Raw genomic sequence first — 18,774 nt, forward strand, 5'->3', positions numbered from 1 at the left:
GGTTTTAAAGACATGCATTTTGAAAAATTTTTGAAAACGTATTTAAAAAATCGGGCGGAAAGATTATAAGAATAGGTTTTCCAATTGTATCTAAAACATACACCTCTAAAACCTCATGATTTTCTGTATTGTTTCAAAAACATGTTCAAAACGTTTCGAAGTGACGCCCCAGTAGGTACAAACAAAGTATTTCAGAGAGCATTCAAAAATATTTCAGAAAGAATGCGCTCAAAGAAAAAAAAAGGTTTTCAAATGGTATCAGAAACATTTTCAATTTAGATCTTCGATACCTGTTGAAACATTTTTAAAATGTGTTCCAAATATTTCAACTAAAACCGCCCATTTCAGACATCATTTATAATTTGTTTTGGGAACGTTCTAACAAAGATTAATGAGATGAAGAAGAAATGTTTGGAAAATAATTTTGACTCCAGTTCTACGCAACAAAGATCAAACTAGATCAAAATGTTTTAAATTTGTTTCAAAAATGTTTTAAATGAAATGCGTCAATTTCTCACATCATAGGAAATATTTCTGGAATTTTTTAGATATGTTTCTGAAAGATCGCGTAAAAATCTTTTTAAACTGTTTTTGAAACATTTTAAAATTATTTAGATCTAGCATGAAAAAACTAAAATAAAACATTTTAAATTTATTTCAAAAATATTTTTAGGTGAAAAATTTGGACCTAGGACCTTGGACAATAATGTTTCCAAGATAGTTTGGAAACATTTAAATTTTGTTTCATTGTTTTAACTGTAATTAGTTTCCAATTTCTTTCTGATACATTTTGCTTTGATAATTTTATTTAAAAAGAAAACGTTTTTAAAACGTTCCAAATTTATATTAATGCAACTTTCGAAGTGTTGGCGTCAATTATTTATTTCAAAAATGTTTCTATTAACATCAAAGAACCAAAGACACCTGATGCGAAGAAGATTGGAGAAATCATAAAGATACACGTAAATCTGAGAAAACATTTTAATCCAGAGGCTTAATTTCGGAACTCTTACACAAAAAAGTCGAGAAACGGTGATGGAGGAAAACGAAAGTTGCAATACAGATTAATTTAGATACGCATGAGATAAGTGAATTCATACCAAATCAGCAATTGATTCTGTTACGAAGGGGGGGGGAGGGCGATATGTAGCGGTTTTGGATTATATCCTTGGTATTGCCCTTTGTATCCTCCTTCAAAATTACCCCCATAGTTGTTGCCGGAGCTGGACGGATAGGAAGGCATCGGGATTTCCATCTGCTTGTCTGCAGGCTTCCAGCCTGCTTGTACTGCTTGTGCGTTTGCGAGATATTCGTGCCGGACCAGCACGGAGACGAAAGCCACAGCCAAGTACAAGACGAGCACGCTCGGAAACTTCATAGTAGATAACGTAGTCACTTCAACTGCAGCAACGAGGAACTTTCAGAGATCACTTGCAACTTAGTAGCAGACTGATGTTCTTACATATTATGGCAGCGTTTTTAAACTCGAGCAAGGATGTGATAACTCGTTTTATCTACTAACCTAAAATCAGGCGGCTGCGACGTACTCGTGCGTCAATTTTTTCCGTTGGAAACCTTATCGCCTTTAAAATTCAGCTTAGAAATATAATTTTGAGTAATTTTTCGAGGAATTCTGTGGAAGTGTTTCTAGCTGTAATCTTGTGTTTCTAGCTGTAATCTTATCACCTCTGACCTTAATTTTATGACAGTTTCGTTCCTTCAGATATTCCTGAAGAGATTGATAGATACAGGCCCAGACTGACCATGGAACTACCGGAACTCTCCCCGCTGGGCCGGTCTGACACAAGTCCGATAGGAGAAAAAAAGAGGAGTTTAGAGGGAAAATATGTGAAAATTTAATTTTTGGACAGAAAACATCGTTAACAATTGGAAGCATTTTTGCCAAACGGAACCAAAGACAGGAGGGATACAAGGTGTACGCTCGTCAGTCGATGGCCGTAAGAATGAATGGGAATTATAAAGCGCCATTGACGTCATCGGCGACGAAGCCGCCGCCGCTCAGTGGATCGAGTCAATAAGAGAGGTTGGACATGAAATTTTCGACTAAAACTGCAAATTTTGTTGTATATCTCGTCACATTTTAAACTTTCAGGGGTGCTTTCAGAGGAAAATTTTACGAGGAAACCAATGGAACCACTTTTAGAGCCACGAAGTTTTGTATAAACGGAGTTATAAGCTTTTAAAGCTTCCAGGTTTTGACTGACCTCTCCTCTCCTATTGACTCGATCCATTGAGCGCCGCGACTCCCAGTGGTCAGTAATAATTGGACTACATTTTGCAATGCGGAACTATAATTTCTGGCTTATCGGTAAAAACACGTACGTGCACAAGGAAACTGATGGTACATGCGTTGTTTCTAAGCTGAGCCTGAAATTATAGTTCCGAATTGCAAAATGTGGTCCAATTCATGAGCCTTGTCCACAACACTCTTGTCACATGCCCATGGCTCACGAGTGCCGCATTCAATTGGACGTACTTCTACCAAACAGACCTATGTGGAGGTGAGAAATATGGGGTGTGCTTGTTAGTTCTCTGGCCGCAAGAGTGAATGAGAATAATAAAGCGCCAGTGACGTCAGCGGCAATGAGGGAGCGCCCGCGAAACGGGGAGATCGTCGTCGGGGCACTTTAACTCATGAGCCCTGTGCACAAGGCTCTCTTGCCATGCCCGCGGCTCATGAGTCCCGCATTCAGATGGCACATAGGTCTGTTTGATAGAATGCAATATCCCGCTTTCCCAATTCTTCAAAAGGAACCACGCCCTCTTTTACATTGCTTCTTATGCAACTTCGACGAGCACACCCCATATTTCTCACCACCACATAGGTCTGTTTGATAGAAATACGTCCAATTGGCGCTTAGTTCCATTTGGATATATTCATGCTAAAAGGAACTACGTGCAAAAGGTTTGTGTGCAACATAGTTCAGTTCTTATCGGCATAAATACGTTCATTTTATTTAATGTAAAATCCTGCTTTTCCATTTCTACAAAGTCTACATTTTAGGCACTAAAAAGTCAGGTTGAATTTTCTTTCCGCCATAAGGCTCCATATAATTTCGAAACGTCAAACACGCATTTCTCGAAATAGCAAAAACTGCAAATATGCGCCGTGTCCTCCGAGCCCCTAATTTCGGCTCTTGTTCTTTCCTTGTACATGCCTCCATCGTAGTCCCCTCCCCCCCCCCCCCATTTTTTTAGATTTTAGATTACAGCTTTAAATATAAAGTAAATTCCGTACAAGCTAGCCAAAGATGAACTTAAACTAACCAAAATGACATCGAGGCAGAAGTATTCGAAGAGACTCGCATCAGCAGAAGACGGCCTTAAATGAAATGCTCCACCGTGCCGAGCAACGTGTTCTACCCAGAAAACAGCCTTGTCCATTGCATTGCTTGAGCTGTGAAATCATGCGATTTTGTGGAGAGCTCTCGCATGTTCCTCGAGTAGCTGGGAAAGAATCATTTAATTAAAATACTACTCTTTTCGTCAATAGTTTTGTGATATCTAGGAAGGATTAGGTTTTGCTACTGTATCTATGACACTATTGAGCCATAACACCCAATGAATGACGTACCCCACCACCCTGGTAAAAATTGGCAGTAGAATCTGTGTTCCAAAATACCATAGACCTACAGCCGGCTGTAAGATTTCCAATAGCTTCTATAGCCGGCTACACAATTTCTTATAGCCTTTTATAGCCGATGGCGACTCAGCAACAGCCAGGCGATAAAGTGTATGCTAAGCGTTACTAATTACGGATGCTAAGACTTAGTGAGTTTTTGGACTACCGCTCTCTTTCTGGGCCGTAGTGTCTTGATTTATTTTGCGAGGAAAGCTCCGTACCTTTGATGGATGCCTGCCATTACTAATATATTAGAGCGCCTTCAGTTTCGTATGATACTGTGCAATGCCTCTGGTGTGAAATAGTTGCTTCAAGCGCCGTGGCACATTGCGGCGCGGCGGGCGGGCAGCCAGTGCAAAACGCGCATTGGCGCCTACAAACCTAACAGGGATACTTCACGCGTTGCGCAATGCGTGAAGTATCCCTGTTAGGTTTGTAGGCGCCAGTGCGTCGCCGCTCCGCTTTGTGTTAGGCTCTAATATCTAATCTCGCGGAGTCAGCGTTATTCAACTCATGATTTTGAAATTTTTGCACATCCTGTATGGATCATTATTCTCGTTTTAATTTGATGAAAAAAAAATATGTATTAAAGGAAAATATAACGTGTGTTTTGTAAATATTAAGGTGGTTACGTATCAAACTTAATGATTTCCAAAGCACACGAATTTCCACACAATTTCTTATAGCCTTTTATAATCGATGGTGAACAAGCAACAGCCAGGCGATAAAGTCTAAAGCCCGGCGATAGGAACTATAGCCCGGCTGCATAATTTTTTATCGCTTCGTATAGCCCGGCCGTATGATTTTCTCCGCATTCTACAGCCAGCTATATGATTTTCTGTAGCCTTCTTTAGTCGGCTATAAGAATTCCAATGGTATTTTGAAACGCAGCTCTTATCGCCAATTTTTACCAGGGCAAATCATCATGAGATAGGAATTGGTTGTCACATTGTATTTATGTCTCCCTTTGTCACATTGTATATATTTCTTCCCATAGCCCCCTATCCTGGGGACAATATTGTATCAGAATAATCTTAGGTTTAGGTCTTAATTACGTCTTATTGTTAGTCTTAGGTCTAGGATTAATCATATTGTAAATATTCTTATTTCTAGGTGTAGAAGGCAAATGATCCCCGAAAAAAATGTAAATATATATAAAAAAAAAAAAAAAAAAAAAAAAAATTAAAATCAAGCATAATAATTGCCGAGGCGACCAGAGTATAGAATCGTTCGCTAAAAAGTGACAGTTGCTAAGAGGAATGATATCTCGTTCTTTTAAAACTCAAAATTTACATTTTTACCAGATCATGGAAGAATCTGATATGAAAAATTTGAACATAGCCATAAAATGCCATAAAAATTGCATAAATGTCATAACAAGTGACGAACCAAGGTCCATGCATGCGGGTGAAAAAGTTGGCACCTATCTGGCACTTGTGATGAATAAGGTATGTATGTATATACCTACTTGTTCATAACTGGATGTACCTATTCATGCTAAATAAAGCTATATTACACGCAAGTGCAAGTAGATAGTAGAGACTCCTTGAATTTTCAGGTATATCCTGCATGAAGAAGAGAATAGTACTATCTCAACAGTTTTGCGATGTTTTATAGTTCCGTGTTGCAAAATGGGGGTCATTTATGCGTCTTTCCTACCTCCTTCACTCCCAATTCGACTTGACAATAACATAATTGCATCGATGGCCGAAATACTAAAGCACATATCTTCATCAGGATGTTTCAAAATTTCCGCTCCTATTTCATTCATAGAGAAACAAGCCAGCTTCATAGCTTGAAGTGTATACTGGATCTGTTAATGGAGAAGAAAAATCAATGGATTTTCAAGAAATTACGTTGGCTAGTTTCCCAAAGAGATAATAAAATGTAGCGGGAAGAATGCAACGTTACAAACGGAGATACGTGGTTCCGCGCTTTGGCCATCGACATGTTCTTTTTTCCACAAAATCGTTTTGGACAGTTTCGCAGGGGTTGGTGTTGTACTTCGCGTACCCTTCCTTTCGATTAAGAAATGACACTGGACAAGTTTTTCTTGATATATTATTTTAACTTTAAGCGTAGTTTCTTGTCGACAGATTTTGATTTTTTTTTTTAAAGTTAAATCCGTGCGTATTTAACTTAAAATCAGTTTTATTGAGAAACGTTGTTTTGCTATCTCTTTTTAAAATAAATTTAACGATAGCAAAACGACGTTTTTTTATTTAAAAAGAAATGACTTTCATGCAGTTAAATCCGCACGGATTTACCTCAGGAGAAGAAAAGGAAAAAAATTGTCGACAAGAAATGACGCATTAAGTGAAAATAGTATCTCAAGACATTTTTTTTTGTTCAGTGAATGTCACTCCTACCTCATCATACAACACAGTTTCGACGGCAGATTTGATGCTTGCAAAAGAGTGGACATCCTGTGGCGATAACTTGATTCCAACTTTTGCGTCAACCATCTTAGCTGTGACGCACTCTTGATCCGGTACCCATGGAATGCTAACTGTCGGGACGCCATAATGTACCGCCTCTTGAAAACTCTGGAGTCCCCCTTGTGTGATGAAAAGTTTTGTTTTCGGATGAGCTATCGAAAATGACGGGACAAAATTAAAATTGGATTGCAGTGCGTATTTTGTATTTTAAAATTCAAGAATATATGTACATGAATTTTAATACTGAAGAAAGACCCATCTCCCATCTGATTTTCCCTAACTCCAAATCGATGGCCAAAGTCCGAAACCACGTATCTCCGTGTGTGACGCTGCAGATTTCCTGTCACACATTCTTTTTCTTAGGAAAATTAGGCAACAAAATCTCTTGAGATCTTCCTTGATTTTTCCTTTCTGTCAGCAGAATATTCTGATAAAATTTCAAGCTTAAAAGTTGGCCTGTTTCTCTTCAAATTGGTAAACATTATGAAATTTTTGAAACACCGCAAAGGATGTACGTGGTTTTGCACTTTGGCAATTGAAATTGACTTTTTTCTTACTTAGTTTTCCTTTTTTTTAGAAGGGGCGGGCTCCTGATAGATGTCCCATTTCCGAGAAATTAGCACATCTTCAAACGAGACATTTCAAGCATCTCTCATTTTAAGAATTTTTCAATTTTAGAATTTCTTATCTACTGTAGTAGATGTCTTGATCTTTAAAATTTAATTGAGGTCGATCCTTAATTTTAAACGCGTTTCCTCATGTCTCAAAACATTCATACGTTTGGAGATTCAAAAACGAGGCTCAAATTTTGCTGGCTACGGCCTAGCGCAAATCGGGTGAGCTTGTAACAGTGGCGTGGTGGGCTCTGCAATTTATCTATTGATCTTCAATTTAAACCTATGAAAAAAGATTGATAGATAGGGTGTTTGCAACGCACACCTTAATAATCGATTCTTAAACACAGTTTTAAATGGGGGAAATTTCGATAATCGATCATTCACGCCTCGCCCTCGCCATTGACTTAAAATCGGCTGGTTCCTCTAGTCAGCTAGAAACCTTAAGCCTAGCTGTGCTGAGGATGGCCTCAGCTGCTCGGACTGGCAAAACTCGACTCGGCTTCCAAACTATACCATTGGCGGATCCAGCGATTCGGCAACACCGGATTTCCTCCATTTACGAGGGTCATCCAAAAAGTAAGTTCACCCCTTTCATATTTCCGAAACTAAAAGGAATAAATCAAATCGGTAAAAAATAACTTCTTACTTATATCCTCAGCTCTCCATAGATACCAAGATTTTTAAATTTGGACCACTGGTTGCCGAGATATTCGATTTTATAATTTTAACAGTTCTCTAAAGAGTTTTTAAAACCAAATTTTAACAGCCGTTGCGTAGGTCCACGTGAATTAAAACATTTCAACGGTGTAAGTCTGCAATCACATATCTCGTTTGCGGTTTCTGAAAATCTCCGCCTCTATGTTATTTTTTTCAAGGAGAAAAAATTGACATCATCCCTTGAAGTTTTTGCAGAATTTTCTTTGCACAGAGAAGAAAAATCACGGCAGTTTTAAAGAATTTCCGTTGAGTAGTTTTCCGTTTAAAAAATAAAGTATGACAGGAAGTCTGCGACGTCGCAACTAATTAATTTTTTGGGAGTCTAATGTAGGTATATGCACTGGAAGATCAAACTATGTGATACAACTATATCAACTTCTGGGTCGCACAAATTGCATACCCTCTGAGTTGAAGGCGGACTGAGTTTCTACCTAGAATCTGTACTCCTTTGGACTAAACAGCAGTACTCTCCATTATTATGAATCAATATTGAACGTCGTAAACTTTAAACACGTATTTACTCTAAATAGCCTACCGTGTTCCGTGAAGATATTTAAATGAGACTTTTTTGCAACTTTTGCAGATTTAGTAGAGTTCATGGATAAACATTTTTCAAAAATTCCCGCGGATTTGAAAGAGCAGTATCTAGAGAAGTGCGTGGACGTCATGAGGAAGGACAACGTGCTTCAAGAACTGGATGACGGCAAAGTGTTGGTTCTACATAAAATGATCAGCGCTTTCATTGAAAAAGAAGACAAACTAAATATTTGACCTCTATATAACCTACCAACAGCCTTGGAACCGCTCCCCAGTAAAACCTTTTTTTTTTTTGCTAATCTGGAATATACTCGTAGATGGCCAAAATGCGAAACCACGTATCTTCGTTTACAACGTTGCGGACTTTCTGTGATTAAAAACCGGGATAAAAGGGAGGATAAAATAGGATAGATGGGAATAAAACTGAATATATCCCACCCTTCGATTTATTGATCTTTGTTTATCTACCTTCGATATATCGTTCGAAATATAACAGGATAGACATGGATAAACGGGATGTTTCTCGGAATTCATTAACCGAGAATTTTCAATGACGTTTTCTGATTGGGTAATGAAAGGACCAATGAGAATGCAAATTGACACGAACGTGCACACAAAAAAGGCCTTGATGTGTTTAGTGTGTTTCATATGTTTTTGTGTTTGGTCTGTTTGATGTGTTCGGTGTGTTTGATGTTTTCTTCTTTGAAAAACTAGTTAACGCAATTTCTCGAGATTTTCTTGATTTTTTCATTCTATTAGCAGAATATTCTATAAAAATTTTAAGCCATAAAGTTGGCTTGTTTCTCCTCGAAAAAATCAAAATAGGAGCAGAAATATTAAAACAGCACAATGACGATATGCGGTTTTGCACTGTAGCTATCGATATTTGTTAATCTAATAAGCGGCAAGTGATCTCCAATGAACAAGAATAAAAAGCATATTTTAATGATCAGGACACTGGACAGATTCAACCGGAACAACTGAGAAGTACATGGGGCATTTTTTGCACCGTTTAGCAAAAAATAACCAACTGACACTCTGAAAAAATCAACTTAACGGCACTGTTTTAATCTTTTCTTTTTTCAGCAAATTCTCTAGAAACTTAAATGTGGGTTCCATTCAAAAAATGAAGCATGGTGAAATTTGACTTACAATTAAGTACTTCCTTACATTCTACCTTGAACAGGGATGAAACTTCAAACCTATGTTCCTTCATCCAAATTCATGTCAATTAAATGTAGTTATCAATTATGACCATTTTTTTCCTCAAAAAAGATGAAACGTACTTCATAACCGACAAATCGGCTCTGCGCTCACATTTCTCTCCGTTCGATTTGCGCCGAAAGATCAAACTACAAGATACGACTATTTTAACTCTCGGTTCGCTCAAACTGCATACCTACTCACTAGTTGAAGGCGAACTTAGTTTCTTTCCTAAATCTGCATTCGTTTCGACTGAAGAGCTGCATTTTCCGTATGAATAAATCAACTGAGAAAGTCACAAAACAAGTATCTCAATTTTTGTGATGTTGCAGATTTCTATTCATGATTTTAAAAACCGACGGACATTATTTTTGCAAAATGTTTACTGTTTACTGTATACATTTTATAGGTATACCGACAAAATTTTAAGACACTATAAACTTGTTATTCTTAATCGACGAACAAAGTAAAAAAAGAAATTTCACAACATCGGAAGGTTATAGGCAATTTCCTCAACGATTTTTTGTCCGCGCATCTGTTTTTTCCGGTAATTTACGTCCACGCGTTTTTTCGGCACGGGAGTTTTGGTCCACATGCCAGTTGAGACTCAAAGTTAATTGGCCCACACGTAAATACAAACGACAATTGCTCACGACGTTTTTGGATGAAAATGTAAAATGTCTTGGAAGAATGAAAGTTTGCTTGTTTTTTGTTTTGTCCGTTTGGTCCATCGGAGAATAATATATAGTTAAGAGTTTTGGTAAAAATGGGGAAGCGTCAATTCCATGAGACAAAATTCACTGAAACTCTCTACACCTCTTTGGTGTAACAGGACTTAATTATCTTTCAAGATTTTCCCACCTTGTTATACCTGAACCGGATAAATCTTTATATTTGCCTCAGCTGAAGGCTCTTAGATTTTTCCAGCGTACGATAAGTATCTTGATTTATTTTGCGAGGAAAGATCTGTACTTTTAAAGGATGCCTGTCATTCTTAATACGTTCAATTTCGTATAATACTGCGCAACACCTCTGTTGTAAAATAGTTGCTTCAGGTCCTGCCGCATGGCGGGCGGGCGGCCAGCGCGAAACGGGGCATTAGCGCCTACAAACCTAAGTGGATACTTCAAGCATTGTGCAATGCGCGAAGTATCCACTTAGGTTTGTAGGCACCAGTGAGCCGCTCGCGCTGGCAGCACGTTGCTCCGCTCTGTTAGGCTTTAATATTTATACTCGCATAGTCAGCGTTTTTTAAATCATGATTTTGAAATGTTTGCACACTCTGCATTGACTATTCTCATTTAAATTGATGAGAAAAAAATATGTATCAATTTATCAAAGGAGAATAATAATATAAAATGTGTTTTTTAAATATTGGTGGTTCCGTGTCAAATTTAATGATTTCCATAGCACTTCAATTTTTTCTTTTACATTTTGTGCTTTTATCGTGCTGCAGCGAGGGGTACGCGCAACCAAACTCTCAAAATTTGACGTATTTGACTCTAAAAGATCGATGTACAGATGGGTTAAAACTAAAGATTGCGTGCCTCTTGGTTTTTTCCCCCTCTTTTAATCATTTTTGCAGTATATGTCGGCACAACTGCGGCTTATTTTGTCACGTTTTAAAAATATAAATGTTTTCAAAATGAAGTAATAATTTCGTAAAGAAAAAATTAAAAAAATAAAAAAAAGTACTTATACACATATAAGGTGTATTGTACATCAAATATTTTAAGGATAGAAATAAAACCAAATATTCACCAAAGACAATTTAAAAAGATGATTCAAAAGGAGAAAGTAATAACATTTAGAAAATGAGCAACCATAACAATACCTCCTTCTCACTCAATTTCTCATTTCCATATTGTCAATATAAATTTACATACCGACTAAAATATAACGCTTGGACCAAGTCACCGTTGCTTATTTTACGTGTGGGCGTAAACTACTGGACAAAAAAGGTGCGCGGACAAAAAATGCATTCAGGATGCTTCCGGTTGAAGCTGTCTTCTCGTCGTCACCTGCATGAAAGAACGTAACTCCATTCCAAGGTTGCCAAATTGACTCAAACGATTATTTTATTTTACTAAGTCGTGCCTTCGAAATTTTAATCCATAAGTTTTCTGATTTTTGCATGAAATACGAGAAAAAATCGGTGAAATTTTCGGTTAAGGGTTTCCAGGATTCTCCTAATTTATGATCAATTTGCGAGGCGAAATTTGGCAACATTGAAATGAAGTTACGTTCTTTCTTGAGGGAGACAACATACTGTCTGCTTGCTTATAACATAGAACGTTAGTCTATTAATTCTATGCTTATAATGTCGCATGCCGGAACCTTTCATCCAAATATCAAAGCTTTACATCGCTGAAAAAACCCGAACACCTCAAGCATCGAGTACCAACAACCCGTTGCCAGGCAACGGGTAGACGCCTCGGACCTTTCACGTGTGCGCACGGGCGCCGCAGGGCTGCCACCCTCTGAACCACGCGCAAAATCAATAACTCAAAGTCCACCATGCATCTTGCGTCACAGAGGCTCATTTCCACCATACCTTGCCCCTCTATTTAGAATATTATTTAAGCTGATTGAATCCAGCTTTTTCCTCCGACACGAAAACAAAAATACGAACAAGAGGAAAGATTTTGATTACTCTTCAAGTTCAAACCCAGAAAATGAGCGGGATAATTTTGCGTTCGGATGTTGGCAGCGGTACTGATAAGATTTGAACAGCACAGTGAAGGAATCCTCGGATGCCAGCAAATTGGGAAAATAAATGTAAGTAAAGTTCCTCTCACTTATACGCTTAGTTTAATGGGTTTTTTCTTTCCTTTTCTTACTTGATGGTGTACTGTTTGCCTCTCGTAATGAGTTTCTGATTTTTCGGCTGCTGAAAAACGAGAGGGTAAGTGAAACCATTCATGTTCGGAGGCGGTATCGATCGGCAAGGGTTTGCCGTAGGGTAGGCAATTTCGTCTGCCGTATGCAACTTTTCTCGCGTTCGGGATATGCTTGTTGCAATGTTCCGTTTGAAGGCAAATCGAGGGCTGCGGGAAGTGAAATTAGTAATTTCGAATTTTCGGTTGATGTTTGGATTACCTCGCGATTACTTCGTTCGAGACTAGAGACAACGTCTTTGACAGATTATTTTTTAAAAAAATAGTGCTGTGATATTCACCGCCTCGGTCCTATAAAAAGGTGAGCTGAACATTTTCCGAGTTCCGTTGAAAATGGTGAGATTCGAAATCGTGTAATGAACCGAATTGCTCCCAATTTGTTGATTAAGTTATTTATTGTAGGTGCGCTTTCATTTACAAATAATTTTTAATGTAGAGAGTGCGTGTGGTGGTGGCTGCATTACGTGCTTATTTTTATTTTGCAAGTAGCACAGTTCAATGAAAATACTGAAATAAAAATGCAGTAAAATTGCAAATTTTTTTTTTACAAAAATATAGTAATATTTTTACAAACTTTTGTGCCGACTTTACCTAATCAACGAGTGAGCTCCATGTGTCTGAAAAGTAGACAATTTACAATACAAAGAAACATTGCAACTTATTCCAATTTTATTGCAATAAATTTCAAAAAGAGGTGCCCCTTCAGAAAATAGATAGGCAGTATACACCACACTCCGATGCAGCAGCAATACTTTTACTTTGTAATTACAATGTATTGCAATCTGTGCTGCTTGGGTTGCAGCGTTGCAGGTTATCTTATTTTACAAAGAAAAAATCAACGATCTAAGGATGATATTGACACGACAAATTTGTTATTCTTTTTGATACTACTAAAATGATTCTTGCAAATATTATGCATAATCTCTGTGGGAAGAAATGAGATGCAAGCAAAAGTGCGTGTGGTAATCATGGTACTAATTTTAGAAATTTACCATCGAGTAAAAACTGAGAGCCGATGAATCATAGACAAAATGATATATTTTCTTTGAAGAAGGAAGGGAAATGGTAGCGGAAATGTTGCAACAACGGCGCAAATCGAGCGACGCAGCGCGCAGCTTTCTCAGTACGAAGAAAAATCGGTTCAATGCGTGATGAACATCGGCAGTCGGTGCGACTTCAATTTTTAAGATATGCAATATAGACATCCATCGAGCACGAATTGTTGCATCCTTGCAGGCGTTGTTGATAGCATCGCATTTAACTTCAAAACGAGCATACCTACCGTGCGAGAAAATTCGTGCACGCCCACAATTGTAAATATAGTGTGATCCTAATAGACTACTTTGTGATTTTCGTTTTTTTTTAAACTAGAATACTATACAGTCTAGTTTTAAAGAAGAAAATAACGCAGAAAAATCCAGACATGGAAAATCCTTTTTTTTTTTTTTTTTTTTTTTTTTTTTTTAGGAGAATAGTAGGGATAAGAAAATCATATCGCGTTCCTATTTGTGGAACTATGCTAAAAAGTGAGAGCGGAAATATTAGCCTCCCTTCCCCCCCCCCCCCCCCATCGCCGTGACTCTAAATACGAGTTCTTCGTTCCTATAATTCCTCCATGAGTGATGCTAATAAAAAGTAACCTTCTACAAAAATATCGGATAGTTCGAAAGTTTAGTCAATAGGATGAGACGTTGATAATGCACTGTAATAAATTTGTCCTAAATATTAAATTTGACCTGCTCGAAATAAAACATAGCTCATGAATCATGATAGAAAATTTTTAGAGGCCCATTAAACACAATTATGACATTTAAATCGTTTTAATGTAAAATCGCAATTCATTGCGTGCAAAAACTAGCATTTCTGTGTGTGCAACGTATGCATCTATCAAATTAGAGTCACATCCAAGAATATTATTAACGCTGATTTTATCTTAATGAGCAGTTAAAACAAGAAACATCATAATGCACCTTTACTGCTTTGCGTGAGCTACAAGCGCATCCATTGACCATAATTGTAGCCAGGCGTTGTTGTAAGACCACACAATTATTAGCATAGCCATGGCCGGATTTACCTACTTGCCGCTAATGGGTCGCCTGTATTTTGCCGCCCTCTTCTCATTTATTTTGAAACATCAATAAAAAACCATAAAGTGAACGTACCGGAGGGAAAAGGGTGCATAAAACGCGTTCACTCGTGTTGGACACATTTTTTACGTAAGCCCTGTCAACGCTACTAGCAAAAGTTCACGGAACTTCGCGCGAAAGTTCAGTTCCGTAAACCTATCTCTGTGGGGACAAGGCCTTTCATTTGTAAGAAATGAACGAAAAAATTAAGAAAGAACAAACATAAATGTGGTTTAATAATTTTAACTTCCGCCGCCGTGCCGCGCTGACCACACTGTGTTTGGCGCAATGCGTGAAGTATTCATGCAGTCTTGTAGGCACTGTGCGTTTCACGCCGCGCCGACCGCTGCAGCGCTGTTGACCGTTCTGTGTTTGACGCAATGCGTGAAGTATTCATGCAGTCTCGTAGGCGCTAATATGTGTTACATGCCGACCGCCGCGCCGAGGGCTTCTCCTTTTCATCTCAAGTTCTCGTCATCATTTCTCTTTGCGCCGCGCCGCGCCGCTCGGGCTCGGATCTACCGCGGAAAATCCGAAATTGAGTTGTTTGACCAGGAAAAGGGATCGATAAGGCTGTATTTTGAGAGAATCTATTTAAGCACTTGTCAAATACTAGACAGAAATATATTAGTTGGTTAAAAGATAAAGGAATCTTACCCCCAAAGAAGTTATTTGTAAACATCATTTTTGAAGATTTTTTTTCCCCGATTATCTACGGATATTTGAGACCACTGGCGGATCCAGCAAATCGGCAACATAGTTTTTTCCCCTTTAAACCTATGGAAATGTAACGATTCTTGGAGGGGCCAGGCAGGTGCTCCGACAAGAATCGATTATTCAACATAGCTTTAAATGGAGGAAATCCGATGTTGCCAAATTGCTGGATCCGCCTCTGATTGAAACTATACCGCATGTTTTTCTTCCTTGACAAAAATTCAAATTTTTGTTACAGTGATAAAAATGCAAATTTTCCAAGTACTCTCAAATCTATGGCCAAATTGCGGAATCACGTACCTTCGTTTACGACGTCGCTGCCCTCCTGCCATACTCTATTTTATCTCTGTAAAACAAGTCGATGCAATTTCTTAAAAACTTCTTTGATTTTTCTACTCTTTTAGCTTTAGCAGAATATTCTCGCGGAGCGGAAATTTTGAAACACCGAAATTAAGATACGTGGTTTCGCACCTTAGCCATCGAAATGCAATATATTCAATTTTTCATTAAATTTAAGTAGGTAAATGTACCTATCAAGTTTTGATAAAGATAAATTTCAACCTTCACTTCTTGAACATCTTTTCCCCCTTTATTCTATTCTGTAACACCAATCTTGCTAATTTTCTTTCCAGATATACCTTCTTCCTGATACTCCACCCGAGATGAGTGCAGTCGCTGATGATAACGCAGAGAAGAAATCCGAGCAATGGACAGAAAATAACTTGGGCAATGGCAGCCTCATGATCACATTTAAGACAGAAAAGGAATCTGAAGATGAAGCTGATGATGAGGATGCTTACGAAGAAGAACCATTGGACCCAACTGATTATTTGGAAACCAATCACACCACTGAGGAATCCAGCAAGAATGATCAAGAATATCTTCCATACGATGACTCCGCACTGGAGGTGAAAATAAAGGAAGAGCCACTTGAATATCCCGAGTCTGTTTTGCCCGATATTCCTACCGGAGAGGAAGTAACCCAAACTAAAATCAAAGAGGAGCCCGACTCAGATGTTGAATGCAACGGAGAGTTCATATCGTGCGATGCAACAGAAAGTGAACAGAATTACGAGCTACCACCCATTATTCCAGATTCCATTATCCACAGATGCGACAATTGTCGAAGCGAGTTTGACTCGGAACAAGACTTAGAAACACACCTCCAGGAATGCTCCAAAGAGGTAGCCATGAAAAACGCTATCAAAGCCCGGCTGAAACTGAAACTAGGACTGAATGTTGCCGCCCCGTTGGGGCTCTTACATTTGATGCCGGAGAAAGAAGTCGAGGAAGAGAAAAATCCTGCCGTCCATGGAAACTGCAAACCGCTGCCCGGGAAGAAGTATGGCTGTAATCTATGCGGAGCGACATTCATGAACCGTTCTAACGTCCGCGTTCACAAGGTGTTGAAACATTCCAGCGATCGCAAGTTCGAGTGCAATATCTGCAACGCTAAATTCAAAATCAAGTTCATCCTTCAAAAACACATCAACACGAAACATTCCGAGATTAGGAACTTCTGCTGCACCCAGTGTGAGGCCAAGTTCAAGACGAAACACGAGCTGATCAGTCATACCAGGTTCAAACACACCGACGAAAGGAACTGGGAGTGTAGGATCTGCGGGTCCAAGTTTAAAACAAAGGCACACCTGCAGGCTCACGAAAGCAATAGGCATACTAAAGTCCGCAATTTCAAATGTGATATGTGCTCTGCGACTTTCAAATCGAAAGCTGCTCTCAACAGGCACTTGAAATACAACTCGAGTAAGCTGCATTCCAATGTTACGGTGTTTGAATGTACTTTGTGTAACATGCGATTCAAGGCAGAGCTCCCGATGAAACTGCACATGGCAATGAGCCATTCGACAGAGCAAGAACAGGAGTCATCCTGAAATTGAAATTTAGCTCAAAGCTTTATTAAGACCATTTGAAAAATGTTGAACAAAATGAAAGCTACTTGCATTTCTAATTAAGCTTTCATATGTACAGGTATGCCCATAAGCTCGTATCGAAAAATAGATATCCCTCTTTCCCTTTCTCAAGTTTTTAAGACAGTCCATAGTGGACTGTTAGTCTAATTTTTAAATGCGTATTAAAAATCCATGAAAAATTCAGAGAAGAACTACTGCAAAAATTACTCTTGGCTGGTAAATCTGGCACATTAATCTATTTAAATTTTTTTCTCTCTTTTTAAAATTACGAAATAGCAGTGTTGTTGTTATTGTTGTACCTTGTTTGTTTTTTCTTTTTTTTCAAGTTTTTGGAGTAGGAAAGGAAGTATCATCCCAGAAAATTTTAACCATTCTTGACTAATGCCTTTCAAAATTAAAGGTTGTCTCAAGGCAATTTTCTGTCTTTTGAAGATTATTTCCGTGAGGCAAAAAATGGCAAGATATTCTTTCTTGAAGGTCAAGAATTCCGACATTTTAGAGATGTACAGATAAATCTTTCTTTGTCTTTCCTGGCAATGAAATATTTTTGAACTTCTAAAGGTACTTAATTGCGGAAGCTCCGCCATGAAAAGTTTTAATAACTTCAAATCCAGGGCGCAAGAAGGTCAAATCCAAAAGTTAAGGATACATGATAATAATTGATTTGGCTGAAGAGATGTCTAGTTGGTATGATAGATTAAAAAAAAAAAAAAAAATCCCCCCTTTCTCAGCTGAAGTCAAATTATTACACACACATACACTCCAGAATTTTCTGAGCCTTTTTGGGTTTAAAATTTACTTTGGATGAACTTCGAAGTCAAATAATATTCCTCTCATTCCATTGTTACCTGTCTCTTTCACTTGTAGTTCAATGATCTTCATTTGTATTTTTTCTTTAGACTGGAAACGTTTTTGATGCTAAATTTTGACTGTTCGGATCCCTTAAAATTTTGCATTTTGTGTTTTCCACAGTAATTAATGAAACACGAGTTAAGTTCGACTTTAAATTTACTACCTACTAGATAATTTTAGTTGTTTTGAAATTTCAAATTTAAATGTATTATTCCTGTAGTCAATTGTTGATTTACCTGTTTGTCTTTTTATTTTTTGTTGACATTCTTCCGCTATTTAACGATAGTTCTTGGTCAACACTCAAGATTTCATCCTAATTTGAAAATCTGCCATCTTACAAACTTATTGGCATGAGGAACAAGAAGAAAAATTTCTTCTGACATCGTAAGAAATTCAGAGGATTCACTCTCCCAGTCAAGCTATGCCTGAAAATCTGAGTGTTGACAAAGAGCACACGCTAAACCTAAATTATATGTTTGACACAATTTGTTACTCCCAAAGTTTAGACATTACTTTTTGTTGTGTTACTGCCTTTTATTACGAAGTTACTATGCGCTGGATTATAGACCCTTATAATTTTAGTCAAATTTTAATTGTTTTGTCTCATTGTCTGTTTCTATGACCCTTCATTGTTTAAATAGACCCTTTCCCTTTTCTGTCTATTTGTTTCGTTTTGTTTTGTTTTTTTTTTTTTTGTTTTTTTTTTGAAAAAAAAAAGAATGCATTTGATTTATTCAAAAGTAGGGGACAATGTAGCAGGTGACTATGCAAAAATTGAACCTGGTGAAAAGATTTCTTTCCTATTAATTTAATTCACTGTCTTGAATAAGACCTACCCTTTTGCTATTTTTATTAAATATTTTACATATAGGCTCACATCTTGGTCCAGAAACAATTTTTTTCTCTCTCTCGCCTTTTTGTCTTTTCAATAAATTTGAGACTTGCCCATGATGATGTAACAGAAAACTATGCAATTATTCGATTAATAAAGTAAACTTTGTAATTTTTATTTTTTTGTCTTCCATTCTTTATTTTAGTTTTGCTAAACACAAATTTCTTTAATAGACTCCTGAATGTAATGCATTAGAATACTATAGAA

The 18,774-nt window shown here is 37.7% G+C and overlaps 1 protein-coding gene across 4 annotated transcripts; it reads left to right on the plus strand.

The window, feature by feature from the left end:
- The first annotated feature begins 7,979 nt into the window (after positions 1-7,979).
- On the plus strand, positions 7,980-18,684 carry LOC109034951 (uncharacterized). Of its 4 annotated transcripts, none has more exons than XM_072303383.1 (2): positions 7,980-8,226; positions 15,525-18,684. In XM_072303383.1, the coding sequence occupies exon 2, from the start codon at positions 15,555-15,557 to the stop codon at positions 16,782-16,784; it is 1,230 nt and encodes a 409-aa protein (XP_072159484.1). In that variant the 5' UTR covers positions 7,980-8,226; positions 15,525-15,554; the 3' UTR covers positions 16,785-18,684. The 4 variants fall into 4 exon arrangements, with proteins under 4 accessions (XP_072159484.1, XP_018903931.2, XP_072159483.1 ...); XM_019048386.2 differs by lacking the exon at positions 7,980-8,226 and adding an exon at positions 11,012-11,933; XM_072303382.1 differs by lacking the exon at positions 7,980-8,226 and adding an exon at positions 11,940-12,060.
- Positions 18,685-18,774: the final 90 nt, after the last annotated feature.

This window comes from Bemisia tabaci, chromosome 8 (assembly GCF_918797505.1).
Source record: "Bemisia tabaci chromosome 8, PGI_BMITA_v3".
NCBI lineage: Eukaryota > Metazoa > Arthropoda > Insecta > Hemiptera > Aleyrodidae > Bemisia > Bemisia tabaci.

Excerpts from the sequence above, each read along its gene's own strand:
- LOC109034951 (XM_019048386.2), top strand. The coding sequence starts at position 11,856 with ATGTTGGCAGCGGTACTGATAAGATTTGAACAGCACAGTGAAGGAATC. Across the intron at positions 11,934-15,524 it reads AGCAAATTGGGAAAATAAAT|ATATACCTTCTTCCTGATAC; the intron begins GTAAGTAAAGTT and ends TTTTCTTTCCAG.